At 43.0% G+C, this 27,643-nt stretch overlaps 2 protein-coding genes across 2 annotated transcripts in view; one reads left to right on the forward strand and one right to left on the reverse strand.

Annotated features, from left to right (window-relative positions):
• The window catches only part of DHX15 (DEAH-box helicase 15), a 382,063-nt gene that overhangs the window by 246,754 nt on the left and 107,666 nt on the right, over positions 1-27,643 (forward strand). The window lies entirely within an intron of this gene.
• Positions 21,875-27,261, reverse strand: LOC140707724 (uncharacterized). Its single transcript, XM_078376797.1, has 3 exons — positions 26,003-27,261; positions 22,557-23,486; positions 21,875-22,473 (listed from the first exon to the last, which is right to left on the reverse strand). The coding sequence occupies exons 1-3, from the start codon at positions 26,466-26,468 to the stop codon at positions 21,875-21,877; spliced, it is 1,995 nt and encodes a 664-aa protein (XP_078232923.1). The 5' UTR covers positions 26,469-27,261.

A 27,643-nucleotide genomic window follows, 5' to 3' on the forward strand; every position in this document is an offset into this window, starting at 1 on the left:
CACTGCTGATGACATTGTCCGCCTTACACAGCCTAGGTTGTACAACAGGATTTCAGCCAGTCTTTAACTAATTTGGATCTCTTCCGTTACAGGATATGGTTGTCTACATTTGTGTCAAAAGTATAAGGATTATATTTGTGAAACTTCAGTTTAATGTTGCTTTACTTTTTGCTAGCAGCTGCAGCTGGCTAGTGAAGTTAAAGGCAAAAGCATGATGAGCCATTGACCCTGAATATCTGAACACAGAGTGTTTACATTACAAGGAAAAAAAACCCCAAAGGTGAAGTGGCAGTCACAAACTTTCTTTACCTATGTTGGCTGACACAGAAATGACAACTCCACCAAACCAAGTCTGAGGTTGCTCTTTAAACTTATGAACAGGGACCCTTCCCACTCTGGATTATCTCCATCAGCAACAACAGCAAAATACCAGTGTTCCATTTTACACTGTTGTTATAACTCTGCTAAATCTAAGGTCTTGTTTCACATATCTCTTTTTAAAGGGCAAATGTTTTCAGAAAAACCCAGCTTGGTTTACTTTGTTGACACTGCATAAACTGTGCATCATAGCAATGACCAGCCGTATAGCTGGGTGTTACACCTTATGAATGAAATTTATAAAATAATTCCACAAAGGAATTTTATTGGGGAGAACCCCCAAAAGCCTTTATTTAAGACAGTGGCGCAGTGGTTAAATCGCTGTACTGCAGCTAAAACTGTGCTCACGACCCGGGGTTCAATCCCAGGTAGTCGGCTCAAGGTTGACTCAGCCTTCTATCCTTCCGAGGTCGGTAAAATGAGTATCCAGCTCGCGGGGGGGCAATGTGTAGCCTGTATAATTAAATTGTAAACCGCCCAGAGAGTGCTTGAAGCGCTATGGGGCGGTATATATATATATAAGCAGCACGCTTTATATATTCTCATAACACACAGCTGCTGCTGCCACCTTACATACAAGTAGAATCTTTCCACAACACAAACCAATTAGCTTGTATTTCCATTTCATAAACTTTCTTTTATTGCTATAGCAGTCACTCCTGGCACATATTCTCCACAGAGCTGTCAATCAACCCTAGTCACTTATCGTACAAGAAAAATGCAAATCTATAAAAAAAACCCGGTAAGCAATGGAAAATCACCACAATGAGCCATATGGTGTTACTTTAGTTAGTAGATGGTGTTGAAAGTAGGTAGCTATAAACCCTGCTTCACCACAGTAGTTGTTTTCAGCATACATCTTACCATTTCTATGAGTATGCAGTTCTTCCTCTCTGCAGTGCCATTTTGTTGTGGTTTGGAAGATATTTTAGTTTAATACTCAGTTCCTCATTCACAGAAATACTGCTGTGTTGTACCTGGTATGTCTCAGTGCAAAGTAATGAGATTTATTGCTACATATTCTTTAAGTTTGTCAAGCATTTGACATTTCTTTTTAAAAAGATACAAATGCAAAAGTATGTGTAAACTTATGAATTTTCTAACCAGGCTAGATAGTTTTCTTTAAAAAATAACTTGAAGATTGTGGGGAGTATAGAAATTGAAGTAGTTGGTAAATGTTTCGAACCATCACAAATTGCAATCGTAGTCATCAAGAGAGGCCTTTCTCTTGGTCCTGCCACCTTCACAGGTGTGTCTGATGGAGAAACAGGAGAGAACCTTCTCTGTGGTTGCTCCCAGACTGTGGAACACTCTCCCACTGGAAGCCAGGTTGGCCTCATCTTGGCTGTCCTTCTGCAAGCAGGCTAAATCCTTTCTCTTCAGGTGAGCCTTCCCTCAGTAACCAGCTACCTGTGGTTGTTAGAAAGATTGCTTTGGCTGTTTTTTAAGTACTACTCATGTTTTCCATTTTCATGTTTTCTATTTCCTGGACTGGAATTTTTTAAAAAATCTATATTTGTATACGTATTGATCTCTGCCTTATTATTGCCTGTTAATGACGTAAGATGCCTCTTTACTCATTGTTCATAGTTTTAAATATGATGTCAACCACCGCTGTATATTCATTGTTTTCAACTTTAAATATTGTCTTTCATTTTGTTGTAAGCCGCTTTGGGTTCCTTTTCAAGGAGAAAGGCGAGATAAAAATATTTGAAATAAATAAATATTTTGAAAATTCATTAACAAAGATAAGTACATGCTTATTTTCAAATTGTGATACTATTTGTGTCTTCAATTTCTTTTAATCTTCTTTGGAAAGTTTCATCTGCTTTGCCATCCTAAGCTTTAATGCAACATGCACACCTGCCTTCTGTTTTGCAGGGTGCAACTTTCACACCTTGTCCTTTCTGTAGGTCTTTTAGTTTAGAAACCTATCAAATCTGTGACGCTACAGATGCATGCATTCATTGCTGGTACAATCTTTTACTACATTGGCTCTTCCATACAGTTCAGTTCATGCACGCTTTTTGTTCTGGAGCCTACACAATATACTTGTCATGTTTTAGCACACCTTAATCTCCTTCAAATGAAACTTTATATCCTCTGTCTGTAATTTGACTCACTGATATAACCCCATTTGTCATTTCTGGTGCATACAACACATCATTGCACATTATATCTTTAGGACCATCTGGAGTTTCACAGATCAAAACTCCTTTGCCAGTTCTTTCAACTTCTAGTCCTCTGTCATCATATATATTCACTTTATTTTTTCTCTTGGTATATTAAGAAGTCTCTCCTTGCAAACGTATCTTTTGATGTCCCTGAACCAAGATAGAAAGTCTATTCTGTTCCTTCTGTAAACATCACTTGTAAATTTCTGTGAGTAGAACTATATGTAACTTTTTTTAACTTGGATTTTGGGTTTGTTTGTGCATTTGGGCAGTCCTTTTCCGGTGAGAACCATCACCCACATAGAAAGCATTAGATATTTCTAGCATTAACACTTTTTGTATCCTTTCTCTTTAGAGATCAATTTGCATCTGATCCGCTTTCTTGTATCAGCTGGGTTGGAGAATAATTACTAACACTTTTATCTGTGTCTTGGTTACCAGCTTCTGCTTGCCTCTTTAAAAGTTCTGCTACAATCTGACTAAAGATCTGTGATTATTCAGCCCACAATTGCTGTCAGTAAGGCCAGCAGCATCTTTAGCTTTTCTGCCCATGATTTCTATTATTTTCCTTTCCTAATTGTCATGTTACCTTCTTTTTGTTTTGAAAATGCTATAAGCTCCAACCTGCTTTCAGTTGTTATGGACTATTCGAACATCACATTTTTTGACTTCTGTTGCACAACGATCAATTCATTTTGGAGATCTGGGCCCATTATCTGTTAGGAAGGTGAGCAACAACTGAGATAACTGGTGGATTCAGCCAAATCAGAGTGCTTAGCAGAGAACACTTTCTCCTTTGGAAATAAATTACATTCATGCCTTACTATTCTATGAAAATACAAAAAAAAAAAACACCCCACAAACCAACAACATTGAGATGGGAAAGATAAGAATCCTAAATTCTAGCTAAGGTGCAGATGAAAGGAACTATGGTTTCTCCTGAGCCTATTGAGAACAAAGGCACAATGTCTCTTTTGCCCTCTCCCAGAAACAATCAAGAGTGAAATGACACAAGGAATCCCAAGAATATCAGCATAGGTAAGAGAATGTGAAAGACAACCTATGAAACCTGAGGAGATCTTTCTCTCTATTGGCATCTCCCCATGCAAGAACATGCAGCTTCTTCAGGTTGAGCTTAGTCGCACCCAGTAGGCATCAACAGAATTGCAATGTAAGAAAATATAATGTCTCAACATTAGGATAAAAAATAATCCCTGCCTATTGCTTCTTACTTGTGAATAACAAATAATGTTATGTATTAGTAATGTGTCACATACTGCTGTTGAAAACAAGTCTTTGAAAAAAAATTACAAACTAGGACCCCAAATGACACATCCCTTTTAATATTTTGCAGTAACCAGCAAATCATACTCATTATGTAAAAAAAGCTAGCATTCATCAGTCATCTGCTCATCAACTCTTTGGTTTTGTTTTGGTTTTTAAAGTAACTAGTAACAATGTTTTTCCCCAAGATCTGCTGCCAAGTTCTGCTCTTTATGGATGAAAAGAAGATGCTCGTAACATCACAGTTTTTACAGAACAGATCATTCTAAGATCCTTCCACTGTTAATCTGCCAAAGACTTTACACTTGCTGGTTGTATGCTGTGTTTACTTACTCTTTCTTTAGCTTTGATCAAAAGATTTAAAAGCCAAGAAGGCAATTTTGATGAAGAGGTTGGAAGAGCAAGATATATCATCAGCTGTCCAAAGGATGCCTTTCTTGACGCAGCTGCTGTGTACCTACATGGCACTTTGGCATGCATGTCCGTATTTTTACATACGTGTGTGCTAGCTAGAAGAACCAAGGTGCTTATATCTGTTTTTTTTTTCCATCAGGTTTCATTTTGAGAGAGTTGGGGCAGGAGGAGAGCAAAATTCTGATCAACTCATACATACAACATTTGAATACTGTATTGGTATGAAAGGGAAAAATAGGGATAAGAATATGAATTGGTAGATGAAAATTGAAGAATACAGAATGTGTGAAAAGAATGCATACATAATTTGAAGGGATGCGTGGATACAACTGGAGGAATATGTGAGAGGGTAAAGAGGTAGTGACTAAACAAGATTTCTCTGTTTTTCTTGCTTGCTTTCTCACACACACATACCATGTGGAAATTTACGGGCATTGTGTGTTAGAATCTTTATCCTGCAGACACAGACTGTCATAGAGGGCAAATTTACATTGATGTAGCAGATGATAAATGCAAAAGAAAGGTGACTAACCAACTGTGTATTTTATACACAATAAAATACTCACTTTATGATGCTAATAGATCTTTTAAAAATGAATGGCTTTGAGAAGCCAGAGCTTTAATATACAGATACAGAATTATAACCTAAAAATGTATAAATCACTATCACATTGTAACACAATTAATTTTCATTGCTGCATTTGTGACCTACTTAGTCAGACCACAAACACTAATCTTGCTGGGTAATTAAAAGAGAGTAAATATCATTTGTCCAGTTCCCTAGTGATTTGTTTTAGATGCTGAACAAATTCTCTGTTGTAACTTTGTCAATAAAAATTCCTTGCCTACATCCAGGGTTTAATTTGCAGTTACTACTAATGAACCTTAATATCTGGTTCTTCTGCACACATCTGGAAGATAGCTCACTGTACATTAATGTGCAGTGGGAATATTTTATTCAGATGTGGATCTTTAGTTTTGTTTTTATGAATGAATAATTCTAATTTCAATAAAGCTTTGATATATTGTACCCTAATGGCAAACTTGTTGCAAATGTTACTGATAATTAGACTTGAAGGCTCAGACTCCCCTCCCTATGTTGGCTGCAGTCCTTTAACTACTCACATTAGCTTCAACTCACTGACTTCACTGAGGAAGCAAGGAGCAAGGAATAGGCAGAAAAGGTAACACTTGCAAAAGAAACAACTTTCCTCACATCTTTTTGAAATTAAATGCATTTCCTCCAGAGTTTAGATTGTTTATTTCTAAATGTATACAGTACACTTCCCAAATAAAGAAACTATGAAGGATCCAGAGCTGGTCCAACACACTTCAATGCCTGAAGCAAAGGACAAGATGGTGGCGCTCATGATTCCATGGACAGAAACCAACTAGTCTGGCAGTTTATTGCAGCTCTGACACAAGAGACAGAACAGTGTCTTCTCTTAAATCTCAGGGCAGCAAACTAAGGGTCTGTCCAGATGGGTGTATAGATTAGTATTTGCATTGCTGTTGATATGGCTTAATTCTAACCAAATTGTTTTGTCCACAAATTTCCTCTTGGATCAACCCATGCTGTCCCTTTAAGAGCTGTTCCCACTCCTTTCTGGTACAAAGCTAGAGGCCCTTGTTTTTTTTTGGGGGGGGGCATGATTCTTAATTATCCCATCATATAGCTGGTGCAGATGGCTAATTTGCACCCAAACAGAGCTGTGGGTGGCATTATCAGAAGCGATAACCTTGTGATGTAATAGGTGGGTTTTGACATTACAAGGGAGGACAGAGACCCCCTCCTCCATTGTTGTCTTCTTTTTAAAATATCTTCCTAACTGACACAGCATAAGTCTAGTACCATGCTAGGTTGATGCATTGCTCTCTCACCATGCCACTAACTTTATTTAACAACAACAAAAGAAGGAAAGCCACTATAGCTGGCTGAATGATGACTGCAAGAAAAGGCATTGATGGGGGCTTTGTCAACTCCATGGGTTCCACCCCCTACAAGACAGAGCAGCCCCAACAGACTCCTGGCTGAGGAGAAAGGCAGGGGAAAGGGGAGGTACCTTCCCTCTGTCTTCCTAACCTTCACCTCAACTTTATTCTCTTGGGCAAATACATCTGCTGTTGCCTCCTTACTTGCAAATAAACCAAGTGCACCTAAACAGCAATCCAAGACTTGTGTGGACCCTTCTCACCAGAGAATAAACATCTCCACTCTGAATGGAAGGATTGCTCAAGTGAGAGATAAAATAGATCTCACTTAAGAACCTTTAAGTGCAAATCAGACCACTCCAAATTCTCCTGATTGGAGAGGCTTTTCCTTAGAGCAGTGGTCCAGAACCTTTTTCGTGCCAGGGACCGGTTTTGTTGAAGACCATTCTTCCAAGGACCGGGGGTATGTGTGTGCTGCAGCCACCGGCATCCGTGAATGGGGGTGGGTGGGGGGCATCCATGCGTGGGGATACTTGTTATGCAGTAGTATGTTATGCCATCATTTAAAGTGCCTCTGAGGAATCCCAAATAAAGATCAGCTATGCTAGTAGGTCTTTCCTGACATTTTCTTAGTCACATCCTACAGCAGAAGGCATGGTCCACAGAGAGCTTTCAAAACAATGAGATCAGAGGGGTCTCATTGTTAAAAAGATATTAGTCAGGAGAAGGGTACAAAAGAATTTCCAAAGCATTAGATATACCATGGAACACAGTGAAGACAGTCATAATTAAGTGGAGAAAATATGGCACAACAGTGACATTACCAAGAACTGGATGTCCCTGCAAAAGTGATCAAAAGACTAGAAGAAAATTGGTTAGGGAGGTTTCCAAGAGGCCTACAGCAACATTAAAGGAACTTGAGGAATATCTGGCAAGTACTGGCTGTGTGGTACAAGTGACAACAATCTCCCGTATTCTCAGCCACACTAGACGCTGTTCCAAGTCCTCTATACAGAGCACGTTACCATAGTCTTTCGAGACTGAAGGATGCCTAATCAGACAGGATTAGGTACCTTTGTAAGAATTTTGAATATTAGATGCAATATAGGGTTTACATTTGTTATGACTGTAAATTGTAGACAAACAAGGCTTAGGTTAGAATTAATATGAGATGAAGAAAATTTAAGTCATAAAAAAATTAATACATGGTTTAGGACCTTGATATTTGGCGGAACGCCTGCTCCCACCTAGATCTACCCGGATCACCCGCATGAGCCAGGAGGTGAGGCTGGGGAGCCTAAAGCCGAGGGAGGCCCAGAAGGAGCGAACACGAAATCGGGCCTTCTCGGTGGTGGCTCCTCACCTCTGGAACCACCTTCCTCCAGCGATTCGTGCAGCCCCTACGCTGGGCACATTTAAGAACCAGCTAAAACATGGTTATATGTTCAGGCCTTCCCTCCTGTCAATACTTAATTTCCTTTCTCTTTCTATCTATTTGTTTTATTATATGTGGTGTTGTTTACTTGTAATAATTTTTATGCTTTATTGTATATTTTTTATGGAAGCTGCTCAGAGTGGTCAATCTGACCAGATGAGCGGGATATAAATCAAATAAATAATAATAATAAATAATAATAATAATAAGTAAGTGTTACATGAAATATAACTGCATTGACCTAACTACATTGTTTTTATCTTAATCCTATTGGAGTATGCAGATCAATTGTGTCCCAGTATACAGTGGGTGATTCTGCCAATCACTCAGTTCTACCCTTCTATTGGGGCACTATTGTGAACTGATTACTTCCTGCCCCTCCTTTCTCTTGTTCCAAGGTGGAGATTGCCTGAGCACATGCTATCTGATTGCTCTCTCTCCATCCACACTTGCATCCATGCCATTCATCTTTAGGAGGTGGTTTACCCAGTTTAGAAACATTCTTCAAAGATAAAGAAACTTGCCTGGAATATGTAAAACAATAACCTTCTTTGTTTTTCACTCAAATACTGTATTTTGACCTTTGCTACTAAAATACTAAAGTCTGTAGTTAATAAACCTTTTATAAATTTATTACAAGTTAACTTCGTGTTTTTGACTCTGTACTTAATTTAGCTCATTGAAGATAATTGATCACAACACGCAATGATCTCTAACAAATCCTTTACACTATATTCCTTTATAAAAGGGAAATGGCTTTTGCTTTGGATAACAAGCATCCCTTCATTTCCTGTTGGCAGTTATCAAGTAATAAATACCCATGCTGACTGATTGACCATAGCTCAGCAAAGGGGGAGAGAAAAGAAAAACATAAACTTTGAAAAATGATTTCAACTTTGGAAATTATTATTATTATTAGTGCTCTCTACTCCAGAGTGCATTCCAATAAAATCAATAATGTACAAACATGCAACACAATATTTAACAACCTTAAAACTCCTTGTGATGCACCGGACCCCTTAAAGGGTCACTGGCATTCGGTCGGAGAGTTCGACAGACCACTTATCTACCACCTTTGCACTGGGGCGAGTCTCAAGACCTCAGCAGTGCGTAGCATAAGCCATTTGAACAAGTCTGACCTTAAAAGAACACTTTACACTTACTCAATACTTTGCAAGTACAGGCACATGGGCTTTGTGATTCCTTAGAACTCACTAAAGCTCAGTTAGGTAGGACTCTTAAATGATAGCTAGTTTGTGGCCCTCTCCACCTCCTGGATATAGCCAGACTGTGCTGTTCAAGAGACCAGTCATTTTGTAGAATTTTCATAATTAATTGTTATTAGAAAAATAGTTTCATTAGAAATCAGTTTATATTGCACAAACTTTAACATCAAGAACATATTCAAAGATCATTGCAGTTAAATAAAATAACTATTTCCCATTAAAAATAATAAACGCTAATAAGCTAACTAAGGTGGGCTACACCTCCGTCTTTCTCCTTACTTACATCCTCAGAGTAATACACAAACCATCAGAATCACATACTGATACTTTCAGTTGAACTGAATAGGATCATTTTCCACATAACCCATTGTGGCATTTGCCCCTCGTGCCCCTGCCTGACTCTCCAAACACAGAGCACATGAAGGCAAACTAATAACCCTTTTTACCCGCTGCCACCAGCTGATCACTAAATCAACATTATTTAGGGAAGGATGAAGATAAAGGTCCAAACTTCACTGTCTTTTAAATAAAACTTGTTTATTGATTATAGATGTTTGATTATTAATCATAGGTAACTTTTATTATCATCAGTCTCAACCTTCTATTTGTCATAAGAGTTTTTATTCACTCTTCACTCTAATCACACCTCAGATCTCCCAGATACCACAATCTATCTCTCCACTCTGACTCTCTCTCTCACACTCATTCTGACTGACTGACTCCGCCTCTTTATTACCTATCTCTCAGCTCTGCCTCTCAGCAACATTAGCCTACAACATGAATATGAATATACAACATGAATATGAATATACCACTTATAGTCCAGATAGGCGGGATATAAATTAAATAAATAAATAAATAAATAAATAAATAAATAAATAAATAAATAAATAAATAAATAAATAAATAAATAAATAAATAAATAAATATGCATGACTACTTAGCATAATAAGGGTGAACACTATACCCATCATCCATTTTCTACTCTCCCAAACAGCTCCTCTATAAGTTTCATTGATATGAATGGGCCTATTTTAGTCACTAAGTCACAACTATAATAAGTCAACAGAACTTAAGTGGAGGACTTGAATCATCAGATCCCCACTGATTCAATGGGCCTACTCCAGTGCACATATTCCATTTTAGAGTAAAAGAAAATACCATTTTATTAATTATCATGGTGTGCCTGTAATTGTTATAATTGGTTTATGACTCTTAGTTCTTTTTTTCCTATGTATAACTAAACTTACTATTAAAAATTTTTTGGCATAATAATTATCTTCTACATTCTTGAAATGGTTTTGCTACTATATTTGACATATAAGCTTGCTAAATAAAAGAAAACATAATAGTAGCAACCTGGTTGTTTTACAATTCATTTTTCTCCCCAGAAGTTGGATGAAATTATTTTTGAACTATCTAGAAGATGTTATTAAAATGCAAACAAATTAACTGGGCTCTGCGTAAGTAAAAAAAAAAAAAATTCAGAGAAGAGGAATGTTTGCTATGACACTTAACCACAGATTTCCCTGACTTTAGAATCAGCTCATGAGTGGGACCTGGGAATATGGGTGGACTTTTTTGACCTTTAACTTGACATGCATTCTTTGCAGCAACTTACCTTGGGCTAGTCCTATATGAGTACACCAGGCCTGGGTACAAGTTGCTATGGGGCAAAGAAAGGGTTTCCTGGAAATAACTAATGGCCACTGTAGGAAACAGAATGATGGACTACATTGCCTTATAAATGAGACCATGTTGACATATTGACAGCTTTTTCTTGATACTTCCCCTATACCTTTGTTGCATTCACCCTTATTATGTTAAATAAGTGATTTTACCCATGGCTAAAGTGAAAATAAACTATAGAGACTGGGTTGGAATTTGGGATGTGGCAATCTCTGAACAAATACCTGCACCTGTTTAATTGGGCTGGATCTCACCAAGCATGTGCAGAGTGCTTTTGAAGTAGCACATTCCCTGAGAGAGCAGTTAACAATCCCTGAAGGAAAAATGGAATCCCAAACCTCTGAATCTATCCAGGGATGTCCCAAGTTAGAAAAGAACCATGATGTAACCAAAATGGCTGATCAGGTTATTTTGAAAATCCCTAATGATCCTTCCTATATTGAGGAACAGTGATGAAAAATTGAATATTGATGGACAGAAACGTGAAGGATGCAAGGACTTTTAAAATAAACTGGAATGGACTATTGATTTACTGGTTAATTATCTATTTAAAAGTTTCCTGATTGTGATATATTTATGTAAGGTTGAAAATGTTAAATGTAGTAAGTGTAAATGATAATGTAAAGTATATTATTGAATTGTAGTGGAATGTTTAGTGTAAAAAGGTATTTTGATTGTTATAGTAAATGTGGTATTGCTTACAAAATTGTGCCAGATGGTAAGTAGAGTTTCATGCAATTGTGCCTGTTTGTTTAGGAGGGAAAAAGCGTTTCCCCTCCCAAACAAACATATTTAAGAGGGGAGGTATGTGGCATTCACCCTTATTATGTTAAATAAATCATGCATTATTCATGTTTTATGCTGATGTGGTTGAGAGGTGGGGCCACTAGAGATGTTAAAAGGGTGGAGCCAGAGAGAAGGAGTTTAGTTTACAGTCTGGATCTGAGTTTGAAGGGAGAGAGAGAGAGAGAGAGAGAGAGTTTGGGAATCTGAGGAGTGATTAGTCTGAGGAGTGAATAGTAACCTGTAAGATAATACAGAAAATTGTTATTGATGCTTGATGAACCTGAAGAAGATACTTATGAATTATTATAGAAACATCTGTAATCAATAAACCTGTTTTATTCAAAAGACAGTGATGAATGGACCTTTGTTTTTCCTAAGTAAAGTATGTTGATAAAGAAATCAATGGTGGCAGGGTGTGAAAAGGTTTTTTTTCCTTCGTGAGCTCTCTGTTTTGGGGAGACAAACAGGGGCCACAGGGGGCAAATGTCACAGCCTTTAACAGCCTGCCATGTAAATATGACAAAAGCAGGGCTAGCCCAAGTGTTTTGCTGCTTGTGGTGAGGGACAATATGGCATTCTGTTTTCTTTGTACAGAAGAATCATACTTTGACACTGGTAAAGAAACAGTGTACTCCACGTCACCTGAGAGCAACAGGACAGATTAGGGAATAAGGCCAGGATGCTTGATATGAACAGCTCTGTCCTCCAACACTTAACTGTGCCATGCTGTTCACCACCAGCCTCTAGTGCCTGAATGGCTCCCTCTACTTAATCATAGGATTAGCACTGGACACAAGTGAAGGGAGTAAGGGAGTACAAAACAATAGCAACAATGGGGCATTTGCAGATCAGTCTTCCTATCCAATAACATATACTAACAAGCAAAAACTATTAGTGAGAGTTACAATTTGTTGTTCTTATGTGCTACCTATAAATGTGTTGTTCTTGTGTGACCCTATAAATTAGAGATCTCTAAAATGTCCTGTCTTCAACAGCCCTGCTCAGCTCTTGTAAACTGAAACTTATGGCTTCATATAGAGGGTAAATTCATCTTGTATTTGATCTTCCTCTTTTTCTGCTACCTTCAACCCTTCCCGCAATTATGATATTTTCTACAAAATCTTGCCTTCTCATGTTGTGCCCAAAGTAGAACAGCCTCAGTTTCAACATTTTGCCTCGGTAGTTCAGGCTTCATTTGCTCTAGAACTCATTTGTTCATCTTTCTGGCAGTCCAGGGTACCCATAAACCTCTCCTCCAGTTTGCTATTGTCCGTGGATTTCAGTATCCACAGGGGGCTTGGAACCAGTCCTCAGCAGATATGGGGGTCCTACTGTATATATTCTACAGATCTCCTCAGAAGCAACTACATTGTGCTATATCTTTAAACAGCACAACACATATGATTTTACTATATGTGCAAACGGCAGCTTTTCATCAAGCAAGTAAGAATAGCAACTTTCTAAAGAGTGGCTTTGGGCTTTGTTGCTCTTGTTCTACTATTCTGATTCTAATTTGTGAACCACAAAGAAACTGCCTTGAAATTTGACTCTGTACTACAATATGCTATAAGGTGTGACTGGTCTATAGGAATATTTCAGCTGTTTAAAACAGAGACCTCAAATTACAAATTTGAACATAACCTTTATTGCATCCATAAATATGTTTACATATTAAAAGTACATGGAGCTAGCATTGAAATTGGAGAAGAGAGAAAAGCATGCACAGAATAAAAGCTGGGAAACAGCAAATTGAAGGGTGAACCGCACGTGGGCCTCGAATATATTGTCACCCTGGGAGTTCTGAGGCAGCAACTAATGTGGGCTCCCTCCATGCTGTGATTCGTTATTGAAAGACATGCAGTATGTTTTAGGTCGTATGGGTACATTTCATTTATTATACTTAACAATACCACAGAATTAGTGAAAAACAAGTTAAGACTTGTGGGGGTGGCTGAAAGGAGGAGGCCGTATGGAGTAGTTGGTCACAACAGTTACAATTGGCAAAGTCAAAACTGGCCTCTTCAGTTTGCTTTAAAGGGGACTTAAAACTAAGGTTGCTAGGTTGCAACCTGCAAAACCTACCTTTCCTTTTAAGCTGTGCCAGATATTCACTAATTTTGATAATCGCTTTAAATTAGCATATTTAATGCAGCCAAATTAATTACAAAAACCTTCTAATCTTACCAAACATTTGTACTGTTTGGCATCCATTCCGTCCCCTAGTGGCAGTGCTTTCTGCCTAATGCCATTTGTCTTTTCATTCTCACTCTCCTCAGCCTCATTTGCCCTCACTGCCGCTAAATCCAATGGTCTGTGACTGAAGTGACTTTTTAAATCGGAAGACAATGCTACGTCTGATGTCACAGATGCCTGTAAACTGATATACATGGGTCTCCATAGCCAGTCAGATTAAGTTGCAGTGGGAGCAAATGAAGCCAAACATGGTCAAGTAACGTAAGAATAGTGCGGAGAAAAGACTTTAGCAGCCAGGGGAGAGAGCTGAATATCAACTGAAATAGTGCAAATATATTCATTATTGATTTTGAAAATTCAGCCGAAACAAGAGACAGCCTTCAACATCTCATGAGGATGAATGCAAAATTAAATGACTACATTCCTTTCAACATTGCTACTGATGAAATGACGGAGAAGTTATCACTGCTGTGCTTCATACTCTATATCCCCCCATGATCCATCACTTACTCATCTCCCCATCAGTTGTAATGCACAATTAACGTCCCTCTTGCTTAGGTCATGGAGGGGGGGAGGATGAGCAGTGTCAAGTGCTGAACAAGAGGTAGCCGCTACTGTTTTAATCCTTTCGTTTTTTACATTTCATTTGTGTTAATTACATTTTTATTGTTTTCATCAAAAAATTACGTAATCCACCTTTAGGGTCCCCCCTTTTTTGTCACAACTATGCTTTAAATGTTTAAAAACAAGTAAACCCAAACCAGTCAATTGATGCTATTCAAACTGGGTTCTCTGGATTGTGACCCAGTAACCTTGGCTACACCAACCACAAACCTACACAACTGACATATTGCCATGCAACTTCATCTGGAAAACTGCCCCTGTGACTGCTCAGCCCTCTAATTTATCTTCCTTTTCCTTTTCCACCTTACAAGGATCTTGGTTGTTCTTTTACCACAGACCACACCAAGTCCCACATATCCTGTTCTGCTTGTGATCAAGTCACTTTACTTTTGTCTTCACATTTCATAAAGCCAGTCACTTTGGAAAAAAAATATCTTTCCACGGGTTCTGTGGCTCTTTTATCTATAGCAAAGAGCTAATGAGTGAGGGCATCTGTCCTGAGGTACACAGGTGTGGTATTAGTAGAGGCCAACTGTCAGCAAGCAAAAAGTGGGCAGACAAGTTCTCTAGCTTCCCCCCAATAGTAATAAAATAGGAAGGTTTTTTTCTTCGATGGTTGTTGTAGGTCTTTAGGGCTGTTTGGCCGTGTTCCAGAACACGGCCAAACAGCCCAAAAAACCTACAACAACCATCGGATCCCGGCCATGAACGCCTTCAAGAATATGTTTTTTAGTTCTTTTCTAATATGTTGGACAAGCCAGCAGCCAGACTGCTCATGAAAATATTTGGTTCTGGGAGTAGGGAACTAATACTGTATGGGTGGAATTCCCAACAAACTGCTTCTATCAAACGCTATGAACACAACATTAGGAAAAACAATGCAGCAACCTAATGGATAGCAACTTGCACTAGGAGCTTTATTTTAGCACTATGTAACTGAAGTTAATCTCACTTAATCAACCCTCCACCATGTTGGTGGTTAATACGGGACTGCCTGAGTGGGTCCAGAAGATTATGTAAGCCTCCTCAACCAAGAGGGAAGTGGAGAGAGTCATCCCAGTCAATATGAGGGAAATGGTATACCTTAAGAACTATTGCCCAGTCACAAATGCTTTCATTTTGACCAGCCCAATGTCAAGTACTGTTGGATTACATGAACTATCTAGAGCAGTTTCAATCTTAGTTAAATCAGATTTTGCACCAAAATAACTAAGCGAAGCAAGGTCCCAAACATCGCTATGCGAAATTCCCCCATTGGAAACATTGCTAAACGGAGCGCAAGATCGCTCCTAAAACCTCATCGCTAAGCGAATACATCGTTAAACGAGGCAATCGCTAAGCGAGGCACCACTGTATTGATTATGGCTTGCCTTTATAGTAAGCAGTATCCATAGGCCAGAAACATACAGTTACCAGATTTGTTTTTAAGGATTAACAACATAATTTTGGCCTATGAGCATTGGATGTTAAATATGTGGATCATATTTTGACATTCTGTCTCCTAATGGATTTATGGGGATAACACAGTAGAGTAGTGCCTCGACTTATGACCCTCCCAACACATGACCATTTTGAGTTGCGACCAGCTCTGGCCGCAAAATTTTGCTTCAACTTGCGGCCAGAGCTTTGAGTTGCAGTCAAAAGAGGCAGGAGAAAAAAGGCAGGGAATTCAAATTAGAGGGCTAACCGTTGGTCAGCAAAGGGCTTCTTTTTAGCTCTTTCACCCCAACGGTTAGAATGTGTGCGTTGGAGGAGTGCGCCAATGGACTGCCTGGTGCGGCTTTCTGCTCGTGAATATGTACATTTACTTTGTTTTGCAGCATGGGTTTGGGTTGGGGGGTGGTTATGTTTCTGTGCTCTGTGGGGGTGTTTTTGTGTTTTCTTCCAGCCCCATTGCTTTCTGGGGCTGACTGTGGGATATGTGTGTGTGTTTTGCTTTGTTTTTCAGCCTGTGTGGGGGGTGTGTGTGCTTTTTTGCTTTGTTTTTCAGCCCTCTGTGTGTGTACTTCTTTGCTTTTTTTCCAGCCCCATCGCGTTCTGATGGGGCTGGCTGTGGTTTTTTTTGGGGGGGGGTTGTGATTTCTCTCTCTGCTGGAACAGATTAATCCCATTCCAATACATTCCTATGGGAAATGGTGCTTCAACTTACAACCATTTCAAGTTACGTCCATCTTCTGGAACGGATTATGGTTGTAAGTCGAGGCACCACTGTAATTATGCTTCAGGTAAGAGGGAAGAGAATTACACATTCATAATTCCTCCACACAATTGGCAAGATTAAGAGAGACATCTCAAATGACTCACAGAAACCAAACACAGGCATTAAGGCAGAAGAGAGTTCCCCATACTGTCCAGTGGTAGGCTTGGAAAGAACAACAATAGGTTCACAAACGTGTTCCTGATTTTAGCTTTACAAGGTTGAATGATTAAGACTAAAACACATTTTCAGAGATTGTTTGAGATACTTGTCAGGACAATTAAACTGGCACAATACCAATATATTTATGGTGTAGAAGTATCCTTGGAATTCTCCCCACTTTTGTTCCACAACAAACTGCCTCCTCATTTTCTTTCACCCTACTGGCCAGACACTCATTTCCACCTTGCCATCCATTGTAGGACATCTCTCACTGTTGGAGGCTGGTGACTCCAATGTTGCAAGGGCAGTGATTCCACTCCACATTTTAGCCTGAACTTCGAAGAAGCTGTCCAAAATGCTACTTTAGAGATATAGCTCAGCACCATGGATCTATCCTGTAAGGTGCAGACTAAGATGCAGCAAATTCACTGCCCTGTGCATTAGAGTCACCAACTTCCAGTCTTTCACTTTCTGGCTCAAACTTTTGCATTTCTTTAATCTCAACCCCCTTTATATGAGATAAATGTAACTTTTCTAACTCCATCTCTGCCATCCTCCAGATATGTTGAAATACAAATCCCCTTCCCTCGTTGGAAGGGCCACCATGCTGATGGGTGTGTGTATGTGATAGGAATTGAAATTCATCAGGTTGGGCATAATTCTGGGACCTTTGGTCCAAAAACAAATCTACATACCTTCACTGGTATGCACCTCCTCCCAACACTTTCTGCTACTGCCCTCAGGGTGATTCCTTCCAGTAGCTGTAATGTGCCCATACTCTCCTCCTCGGAAGCTGCTGGTGGTGCTGAGAAGAGAGCAACAAAGATGCTGTGCTGTGAGAGAGACTGAGAGAACCATCAAAGCAACACCAGGTAATAGTGATATAGAGCCAGGACAATGAATGAGGGGAAGGCAGGGGCTCAACTCACACATGGCAACCATGACAATGAAGGTCTGGTGCCCCCATTGCCTGTAACCAGTATTGGGGGGGGGAAACTAACTAGCCACTGGACCTCTCTCCATACCTGTTTCCCACCCTAGCCTGAGAGGTCCCAAGGTGACACTCCTCATCAGGCTCTCCAGGTGGCCTTCCTCCTGTGAAGCTTAGAAGCGTGCAAGGCCAAAATTGCAACCATCGTATGCACTGTAAGTGGAGAAACAGAGGGGGGGGTGCTCAGAGTGAGCCAATTAGAACATGCACTGGGTTTCAATCTTCCCCTGGATTGGGCGGAGGACTATCATTTTCTCCTCCATTCATCTGCTGATAATATAAAGGTGTACAGATTTGGTTCTGAACCGCAACTTCCAGAATTCTTCCTGGGAAATTCTTGGGAGAACTGGTGGTTTGCAGTCCAAAAACATCAAAGAGAACACCCTCCTGGTAATTTTTAATTCCTTTAGAACTGTAATTACAGGTCAAAGTGCTAAGGAGCAGATAATTCTAAGCACCTTACCAAACAACAATTCCCAGGATTCTAGGGGAGGGGAAAGACATCCAAGTGGCATTAAACCTTTTTTATTTCTAGTTCCCTCTACATGAAACAGTGATCTCAGAAATCTGGTGGGAACAACACTTATTTCTAACATTTAATGGAGGAAGACTGTTTGGTTGGCACAGAGGTGATGGTGGAGAACTTCTTTTCAAGAAAACTGCTATGCAGAAGTTATATTTGCAAGAATAAGATTTGTTCTCCAAGTTCACCTTGTTCATATTGATGACAGTAGAGATGTATGCATATTTGATATGAGGGCAGGATTTTTAAATGTATGTGTTTGCAGTCAATGTATCTTGCTGTATGGTTGTTTATGGATTTTAATATGCTGTATATATCCACATAAAAAGTCCAGGCATTGCTGCAGTTGTGTGATAAGTTTGCTTCTAAATGTTCCAAAGATTAGCATTTGTAGGATTGTTTACAGTTCAGCAGCGGGAATGTTGTAATTCTTATTATATATAGTGAACTGTTTATCCATAATTTAAAATTGCAAACACCCATACAGTATTTCTACATACTCACCCTCCCAACACACACCTCGTTGCTGCCAGATGGTACAGCACAAATTATTCCAGCACTCAGATCAACTGAATTTTAAACAGACAAATATAGCAGCCTGTAGATATAACTGTGCCTTGCTTGCTTTTATCAATGACTGTAGGGCTGGCCTGTTTGATCACATGCAACAGAACAAACACAGCTCATTAATCAGCACTTTGCTTCTTTTCATTCTGAAGCCCTCTGAAGAATTCTTTGGCACAGCCATCATGATACAAAGAATGAAACTTGTATAATTGGGGGGGGGGGATTATGTTCTGTAATTTAAGATAAGTTAGCTCTAGCAAAATGTGCTGTATAGCTGCTCTGCCAAAACAAAAAAGTGTTTAATGGTCTTTCTTTCACACCTTTTAAGTCTGCCAGTGAGGTAGCGAGGAGTGCTTTCAGCCCATACAGTTGCTAATAACCTAGTCTGTTTACCTGTCTGACCAGTCTTGTTAGCTACATAGTATTGGAGTCCAAAAAGCAAGTATAAATACAACTGATAGAGTAACATGTATATTCGGAATTATGTAAGGAAAGTACAGAATTTGGAAGGGCAAATTGTTATTAATTTTTATTATGGCATTTTAATACTATCCTCAATGTGGGATAAATAATAAAAATATTTTAAAAGAAGATGTGAAAAGAAAAATGTTAAAAATGACACATCAAGAAACATACATGTAGGACCAGCTCTGAATTCCTTAATGATCATTAAACGCTGAACAAACAAAAAGGTTTTACTTCCCACAGAAGAACAAACACATTTCAGACAACAACTCTCAGAATTCCTTTCCACTAACTATACTGCATAGATTAGACATCCTTCAGTCTCAAGAGACTACGGTAACGTGCTCTGAATAGAAGGCTTGGAACAATGGCTACAGTGGCTGAGAAGACCAATTTGAGACTGACAATCCCTTCCAAACTGAAGACAAATACAATCTGTCCCCTATCCAGCTCCCTGATTTTGCTGGTTTCGAAACTGACTCTTTGCCTCTGCCTGCTGGACAAGGGTCTCTTCAATATGGGAGAGGCCATAATGCACCGCCTGCCTCCAGGCTGAACGCTCAGATGTCAAGGTTTCCCATCTGTTGAGGTCCATTCCTAAGGCCTTCAGATTCCACTTGTAGATATCCTTGTATCACAGGTGTGGTCTCCCTCTGGGGTGATTTCCCTGCACTAATTCTCCATACAGGAGATCTTTTGGAATCCGACCAGTAGCCTCCTCTCCTGCTGTGCACGAAGGGTCCAGGACTCACTGCAGTACAGCAGTGTGCTCAGGACACAGGCTCTAAAAACCTGGATCTTGGTATATGCCATCAGCTTCTTATTAAGCCATACTCTCTTTGTGAGTCTAGAGACATGGTAGCTGCTTTGCCAATGTGTTTATCCAGCTTGACATCTAGGGAGAGAGTATCAGAGATCATTGAGCCAAAAGTCATGAACAACCTCCAATTCTTGTGTGGAGATGGTAATAGAGGGAGGTGAGTCCACGCCCTGGTCCATAACTTGTGTTTTCTTCAGGATGATTGTTAATCCAAAGTCTTGGCAGGCCTTGCTAAAATGACTCATGTGTTGTTGAAGGTCTTCAGCAGAGTGTTCAACAATGGCTGCATCATTGGTGAAGAGGAAGTCCCACATGCATTTCAGTTGGACTTTGGTCTTTGCTCTCAATCTAGAGAGATTTAAAGAGCTTTGCATCTGATCCAGTCCGAAGATACGTAGACACCTTCTGCTGCAGTTCCAAAGGTGTGTTTCAGCATGACAGCAAAAAAGATCCCAAACAGGGTTGGCACGAGGACACAGTCCTGTTTCACTCTGCTTCGGATGTCAAAGGGATCTGATGTTGAGCCATCCAAAACTACAGTGCCCTTCATTTCCTCCTGAAAGGACCTGATGATGTTAAGGAGTTAAGGTAAACATTCAGTCTTGGGAAGTATTTTAAAAAGGCCATCCCTGCTAACCAAATCAAAGGCCTTTGTGAGATCTATGAAGGCCACAAAGAGTGGCTGTTGTTGTTACCTGCATTTCTCCTGCAACTGTCTGAGGGAAAATACCATGTCAGTGGTGGATCTATTAGCTCAAAATCCACACTGTGATTCTGGATAGACTCTGTCTGCAAGCACCTGAAGACTCTTCAGTACAACACGGGCAAGCAGCTTCCGTACAATGCTGAGAAGACAGATGCCACAGTACTTATTCCAGTCACCCCTGTCTCCTTTGTTCTTATACAGTGTGACAATGTTTGCATCCTTCATGTCCTGTGGTACTTCACCTTCCCTCCAGCAAAGACAAAAAGACTTCATACAGCTCAGTGGTGATGATCTCTTTACAGCACTTCAGCACTTCAACAGGGATCTTGACCTTCCCAGGTGCCTTGTCGGAGGTGAGGGAATCCAAGGCTGCTTTTAATTCTGTTAAAGTTTGTTCGCTCTCCAACTCTTCCAAGACAGTCAGGCATTCAATGTTATTTAATGCCTTTTTGGTTACTACATTCTCTCTGGAATATAGCTCAGAGTAGTGCTGTATCCAGCGTTCCATCTACTGTGCTCAGTCCTGGATGATCATGCCTGTAGGAGTGATTTCAAAGGAGCAAATTTCTTCTGTATTGGACCTAAAGCCTGCTTGATACCATCATACATTCCCTTGATGTTACCTGTGTCTGCGGCTATCTGTATCTGAGAGCACAGCTGAAGCCAATAATCGTTAGAACATCTCCTGGCAGCCTATTAGACTTTGCTTTGAGCAACTTGAAGAGACTGGAAGTTGTAGTCACTAGGATAGGCTTTGTATGCTGCTAGAGCTCTCCTCTTTTCCTTGATGGCTGGCATCAGCTCCTCCAAGTGGGCTTTGAACCAGTCTTCTGTCTTTTTGGTCTTCTTGCCAAATGTGGACATTGCCAACTTATCCCGGAATAACCACGCGAGACCAGGTATATGGGTTAAACATGGTCCACACTTTATTAATATTCATTCATATTCCATGAACATGCTAATCCTCTGAGGAAAAAGGGGGGTCCTGCTGTAGTGCGGATTCAAATTCTCACTGGATAATAGGTTGGCTCTTGCCCAGCTGCGAGGCTGGGCTCAGGTCTCAGTTATTCCCTTCGTTATCGACATGGAATAACTGACGGTCTCCGAATTTCCCCGGACCCCTTTGTTCTCTCTGTACCTTTCGCGGGTCCGGTAGCGTCCCCAGCGCATCTTTACCTTCAGCACCGCGGTTGCCTACCCGGGCATGCTACTGGTCCAGATGTGCTGGAATTTGTTGCCACTATCCCATAAAACAATATCCAGTACCTTTGAATCCGCACTACCTGCCACAGCAATGGGAATAGCCTACTATTTCCCGTGCTCCTCCTCGAGCTGCTGCAGCTCGCACAGCCGACCCCCCTTGACGTCTTCCAAAAAGACGTCCAGACCACGCTTGGACAGGTGCACTCCGTCCGGCCTGTACAATTCCGGCCTATTGTGCCGTATTCTGTGGTGCCCGATCACTTGACCTAGGCTGCCACAGACTGCTCTGCCGACTTCTCTGTTGACACTCCTCCGGGCCTTGTTTACAGACCAAAAGTGTCTCGCCCTTTTCCAAATCTGGCGAGGGATGATGGTCGACCACACCAGCCGCATCTCCGGATATGTGCGCCTCAGCCAGCTGAGGTCACGCACCACATCGATGATCAGTGCCTTTCCTGGGTACTGAGCCAAATTGTTGCCACCCAGGTGTATCAATAACACGTCTGGTGGTTGCCTACCAAAGGCGGCCGCTCGGCAAAGCTGACTCCACAGCATGCCACGGCGCCCCTTCCACTCCACAAGGGCTCGGTCATCGAGGCCCAGGTTGCTCCCCCATGGGGATGTGGCAGCATATCTCCCTGCCCAGAACACGAAGCTGTGGCCAATAATGATGATGTGGTTCCTCCTCCGTACCTGCGGAGCACCTGAAAGACACAACAAAGTAGGCTTCTTGCCTACGCGTTAGGTAGCGGCCGGATATAACGTCGGTAAGATTTCGACGCCCAACGGCCAATCCGCTTAATGTCCATTGGTTGGTAGCCGAGAACCGCCGCTGTTGATGCGGCCCCGATTCTGAATGAATGCGTGCCAAATTGCTGTCCCTGGGCCCCTTCCTTTCTCAATGCTTCCTCAGTCAGCTTCCAAAATTGGTACTTCGTGAGGGGGGAGCTGTCCTTGTGGATAAACAAGTATCCCGGCTCCGCCCCTCTCTTAGTTAGGTATTCCTCCATAGCCCGCACTGGGCACAAACCTACATCATGACATGGGGCCAACATCACCCAGGCCCCTTTCCCCCATTGGTCTGTCTTAGACCGGCGTATATGCAGCTGCATGGCGCCGTCCTCAGTCTGAACGTCAGCCATCTGCAATGCAGCTCTGGACCAATCACCCCTCCCTCCAGCAACTACTTCGCTGATTCTGAGGGCTGCAAAGAACATTACCAACGCTGCTGACTGGAACAGGCTCACCTCGTATTCGTCCCGACAGATGGTTCCCAACTGGTGGCCAATTCCCTTCAGGAGCTCCAGAGATACTGGCGCCCTGGTATCCATGGCCCTGCCCCTCTCTTTGGACAAACCTTCAATCATCTTTCTTATGCGAAAATCGGAAGTGAAATCGGGGAAGCCTCCAGCCTTGGCCTGAAAAGCCAATGCCAAAAGCCTGCCCTGTATTGTTCCCGGGGCCAGGCCTTGTCTGTGCAGGCTAATGATAAATTGTTGTAAATGGTCGACTGGGACAGGCCAAATTTGGTCCAAGCCCACTGACTCTCTAAATTTATGGAATTCTTTACTCACTGCTGAGTACCCTCTCCTTGTCCTGGGTGCCAGGGCCATGTTTATCACCCTCTCCGCATCTTCACACCAATTGACCAAACCTCCTGAGGAAGAATCTCCGGATCCGCGCTGGCCCGTGGGTCCAGCTCCCTGAACCGTTGCATCTGTTGGCGTGACAAGGCATCCGCTATGCTGTTATCAATGCCAGGGACGTGCCTGGCCTGTATTAATATGTTGAACTTCAATGCCCGCAATGTGAACGCCCTCACCAAGGCCATGACTCACTCAGACTGGGAAGTTTGGTTGTTAACTACGTGCACTACTGCCTGATTGTCACACCAGAAACGCACAGCTGAATTGGCCCATTCCTCAGCCCACAGCCACAGTGCACCCACTATGGGAAAAAATTCCAGGAACGTCAAGTCCTTAGTGACCCTGGTCTGGTGCCACTCTACTGGCCAGGTGCCCGCGCACCATCTGCCTCTGTAGTAAATCCCAAAGCCTGCTGAACCTGCTGCATCGGACTGGACTTGGAACTCGGCCCTGAGCAGCCTCGTGCTTCTCCAAAAGGACACTCCATTGTATTCCACCAAAAACTGTTTCCATACCTCCAAGTCCTCCCTAATCGCTGTCGTAACCCTAGTCCTGTGAAATGGCCGACGCAACCCTTTCATAGCTGTACTCAACCTTCGCAGGAAGGCGCGGCCCGGAGCCACAACCCTACATGCGAAGTTGAGATGGCCTACTATCTCCTGCAGCTCCCGCAAGGTGACCTTTTTCTTGCCCATGAGCACCTCTACTCTCCTCCTCAGGTCCTCAAGCTTTCCTTGCGGCAGCCGGGAAGTCTGGTGGACTGAGTCTAGCTCAATCCCCAAGAAAGTAAGGGTCGTGGCCGGTCCTTCGGTTTTTTCCTCGGCCAAAGGAAGCCCCAGCTCATTTGCCAATCTCCTAAAATTGTCCAAAATGTACCTACACCTCCCTGTGTTCGCCTCCCCGCAAAACAAATAATCGTCAAGGTAATGGTCTGTGCTATTGCACCCGACTCTGCTCCTCAATTTCCACTCAACAAAAGTGCTGAAGCGCTCGAAGGCAGAGCAAGAAATAGAACAGCCCATTGGTAAAGCCCGATCTACATAATAGGCGCCCTGAAAGTAGAGCCCCAAAAGGTCAAAGTCCAAAGGGTTAACCGGCAGAAGTCTAAACGCCGCCTGGACATCACACTTCGCCATCTCTGCTCCCACACCACATTGACGGACCATCCGGACCGCCTCATCAAATGACGTATATCGCACTGTACAAAATTCTTGAGGTATGGCATCATTGACTGAAGCCTCTTCCGGAAATGACAGATGCTGGATTAATCTAAATTGTCCGGGTGCTTTCTTTGGAACTACCCCTAAGGGAGACACTCTCAAAGTGGCTAAAGGCGGTTCAGGGAAAGGCCCCAACACCCTTCCTTCCCGTACCTCCTTGTCAATTTTATCCTGCACCACCTTCTCCCTTCCTTGTATCAATTTTAGGTTCTTTGAAAAATATGGTTGTCGTTCACCCTCCACTGGTATTCTGAAGCCTTCCCTAAAACCTGCCAGCAAATATTGTGCATCTGCCTTGTTTGAGTACTCCTTCAGCCATGCCTCAAGAACCTCTAATTTAATTGGGGTGGGGCCCCTTACCCGGATTGCTGCTTCTGCCTCTGGGTTTCCTTCCCCCAGCCTGCTTAAATGACCCCGCCCAGTAACAACTGGAGCAAGAATGAGGGCCCCCGCAGACCGAGCACTCGTGCCTAAATCTACACTGCTTTCTTGAGCAGACACCCTTGGAGTTGTACTCCCAGCACACCAAGCGGGGTTGAACCACCTGCCCCGCACTCTGGCAGGGGGCTGAGGTAGATCTCCGGAGCAGGTGCCCAGTGTCCGTCCTGTCACCTGCATAGGGTGCCATCACCTGCAACCATAACCTCGGTAGGGGCTCGTCCCATCGTAACTCAGGCTGTTCAGCAGCCATCCTCCTAAAAGACTCGTCATACTCTATCCAGGCCTGGCCCCCAAAATCATTATACGCCCAGTATATAATGTCCCAATAATGGAACAATGCGGCGGCCCACCCGGGCTGTGCCTGTACCATTACTGGGCGTAAATCACAAATCCGGGGTGCCAGTTCTCCCACGTCCGTGCTGGCTTCTTACGTCTCCTCCTCTCCTTCTCCTTCTTGTCCTCCTTCTCTCCCTCCTTCCTGTCAGGCTCCTTGTTCAAGAGCTCAAAAAAATCAAGGAATTCACCTCGCCAAATCCTTTCCTTTGTCGCCAAGGACAGGTGGTGGCCTAAAAACTTACATCCCTCCTGTGATGTAGGTGTCTGTTGCCCTGTGCCTGCTGCCTGCGTGCCACTACCTGATTCCCTGAGCGGAGCGGCCGCTCCCTGTCCCTGTGCTCCAGCAGTCGAGCCTGTGTGTGGAGCTGGTGCTGCTGCTCCTTGTATAACACCAGCCGAAATTGCTACCTGGCCGCCCCCCACACTGTGCGGCAGTGTCACCGTGGATGTGTCTTGTGCTGCCACGTCTGCGCTCGCTGCGGCCTGCCTGGCCCCTGAATCAGGCGCCGACTGACTGGTCCCACCCCATGACCATGCACCTCCTGTTGATGGGGGATCTGGGTTTGTGATATTCTGTGAGGAAGACCCACCTGATCCCTGCAGCGTTGGAGTCTCCACTATATTGCCCCCGCCTGGTGCTCCGTTACTACCTCTTGCCGCCGCTGAAGATGCCTCAGACTCTGAGGCAGTAGGGACCTCAGTCTCCGTGCTCCGCTCTGACGGTGCTGTAGCATCCTCACTCGCATCGTCCGTCTGCAGCTCCGCCTCTAAAATCGCAAGTTTATTATGAATATCCTGGGCGAGGGCGCGCAACTTCGCCCTCCGGTGCCCCCTGGCATCCCTGGTCGACCTGCGTGGCTGCCTTCCACCCTGGGCTGTGGGCGCCTGACCCGCCCGTGCCCCTCCCAAGGGATCCATCCTCTGCTGTAATTTCCGCCATATTGGCCATGATTCCTCATCTGATGAAGACTGAGGAGGGGAAAGCTCGGGTACCGGGCGCTTCCTGGCGCGCTGTTTTCCTCTCTGGGTTGTTCCTTGTCCCTTGCGAGCCACCATGGCCGAGCCCGTCTCGCAAATAGTCTATGGTATGCCTTGGCTCCCCCCCTTTTGTCTTTACTTCCTTTCTTTTTAGTGAATTATCTATATACTTATTTATTTTAATAATTTGCTTTTTTATTTGTTTGTTTTAAAAAATTACTCTATTGTTGCTGTTCTTCGCAGGCAATGGTGATGTCCCTGGAGGCCTTTTTTTTTTTTAAATTAAGTTGCCGGTACCGTGGGGGATGATCTACTCTCCCTCAGCCCAAAGGAGAAGGCTAGCTCTCAGCTTGCCAGGGCTCGTCCAGCTCTGTAGGCTGCTGGCCCCGCCCCCTGAGGCTGCCTACGGAGGCAAACAAAGAAGGATTCCCAAACCACGTGGCACTGGTAACATCAGCTTGATCGGGATGAGAGCCCTCTGAGTCAAAGATCTCACCCTGGAAAGCACCACAGCAGCCGCACGGAAAAGCCTACTGGACCCCTCCCCTTCCCAATCAGCACCTTCGACACCCCAAGCCCTGTGGACGCTCGACTGATGTGTTGGGAAAAAAGGACGGACTCCCAAGGCTTGGGGAAGCCCCTGACATCAGTAAAATGTCACTGGTTCCTTGCTAGAAACCACGTGATGCTGGGAAAAAACAAAAGGCGAAGGGTTGGGTTTTTTTAAAAACTTATTTAAAGTGCCCTGCACCCGGCAAATGCATCCCACAGCTAAATCCCTGCTCCTCTGGGTAAACACGTGGAGCTGGGTGGAGGTCTGGTGTAAAGGCACAACATGCACACGTAAGTCGCTTGGCTCCCTCACTCCCGCAGCTAACCTCCAATCCCCCCCACCGCCACCGCCGCTGATCAGGAGCTGGGCACGGAGGACTAAAGGGGGCAAATTCCTGGCTTGCTGGAGGGAATGGAATCCACTGGCGTAACAAGGAGTGGGCAGCGAGAACGCCTCTTGCGCTGGGCGCACAGGGGAAGGGGGAAAAGGGGGGGTTGGTGGGGGGTAGCCTGAAACCAAGGGGATGTCCTCTTCTGGCCCCGTGAACTGTCTGTTCCTATCCCTCCCACCAAAGCTAACAGGGGGGGATGCCCGCCGATGGTATCACCATGGGATGGGAGCCGATGCTCCCCTCCCTATCCGTTGTTCCGCTGCGTCTCGCCCTTCTCTGCACCCTGGTTTGCTGCTCGTAACTAATGCC

The sequence above is a fragment of the Pogona vitticeps genome, chromosome 5 (assembly GCF_051106095.1).
Source record: "Pogona vitticeps strain Pit_001003342236 chromosome 5, PviZW2.1, whole genome shotgun sequence".
Taxonomy (NCBI): Eukaryota; Metazoa; Chordata; class Lepidosauria; order Squamata; family Agamidae; genus Pogona; species Pogona vitticeps.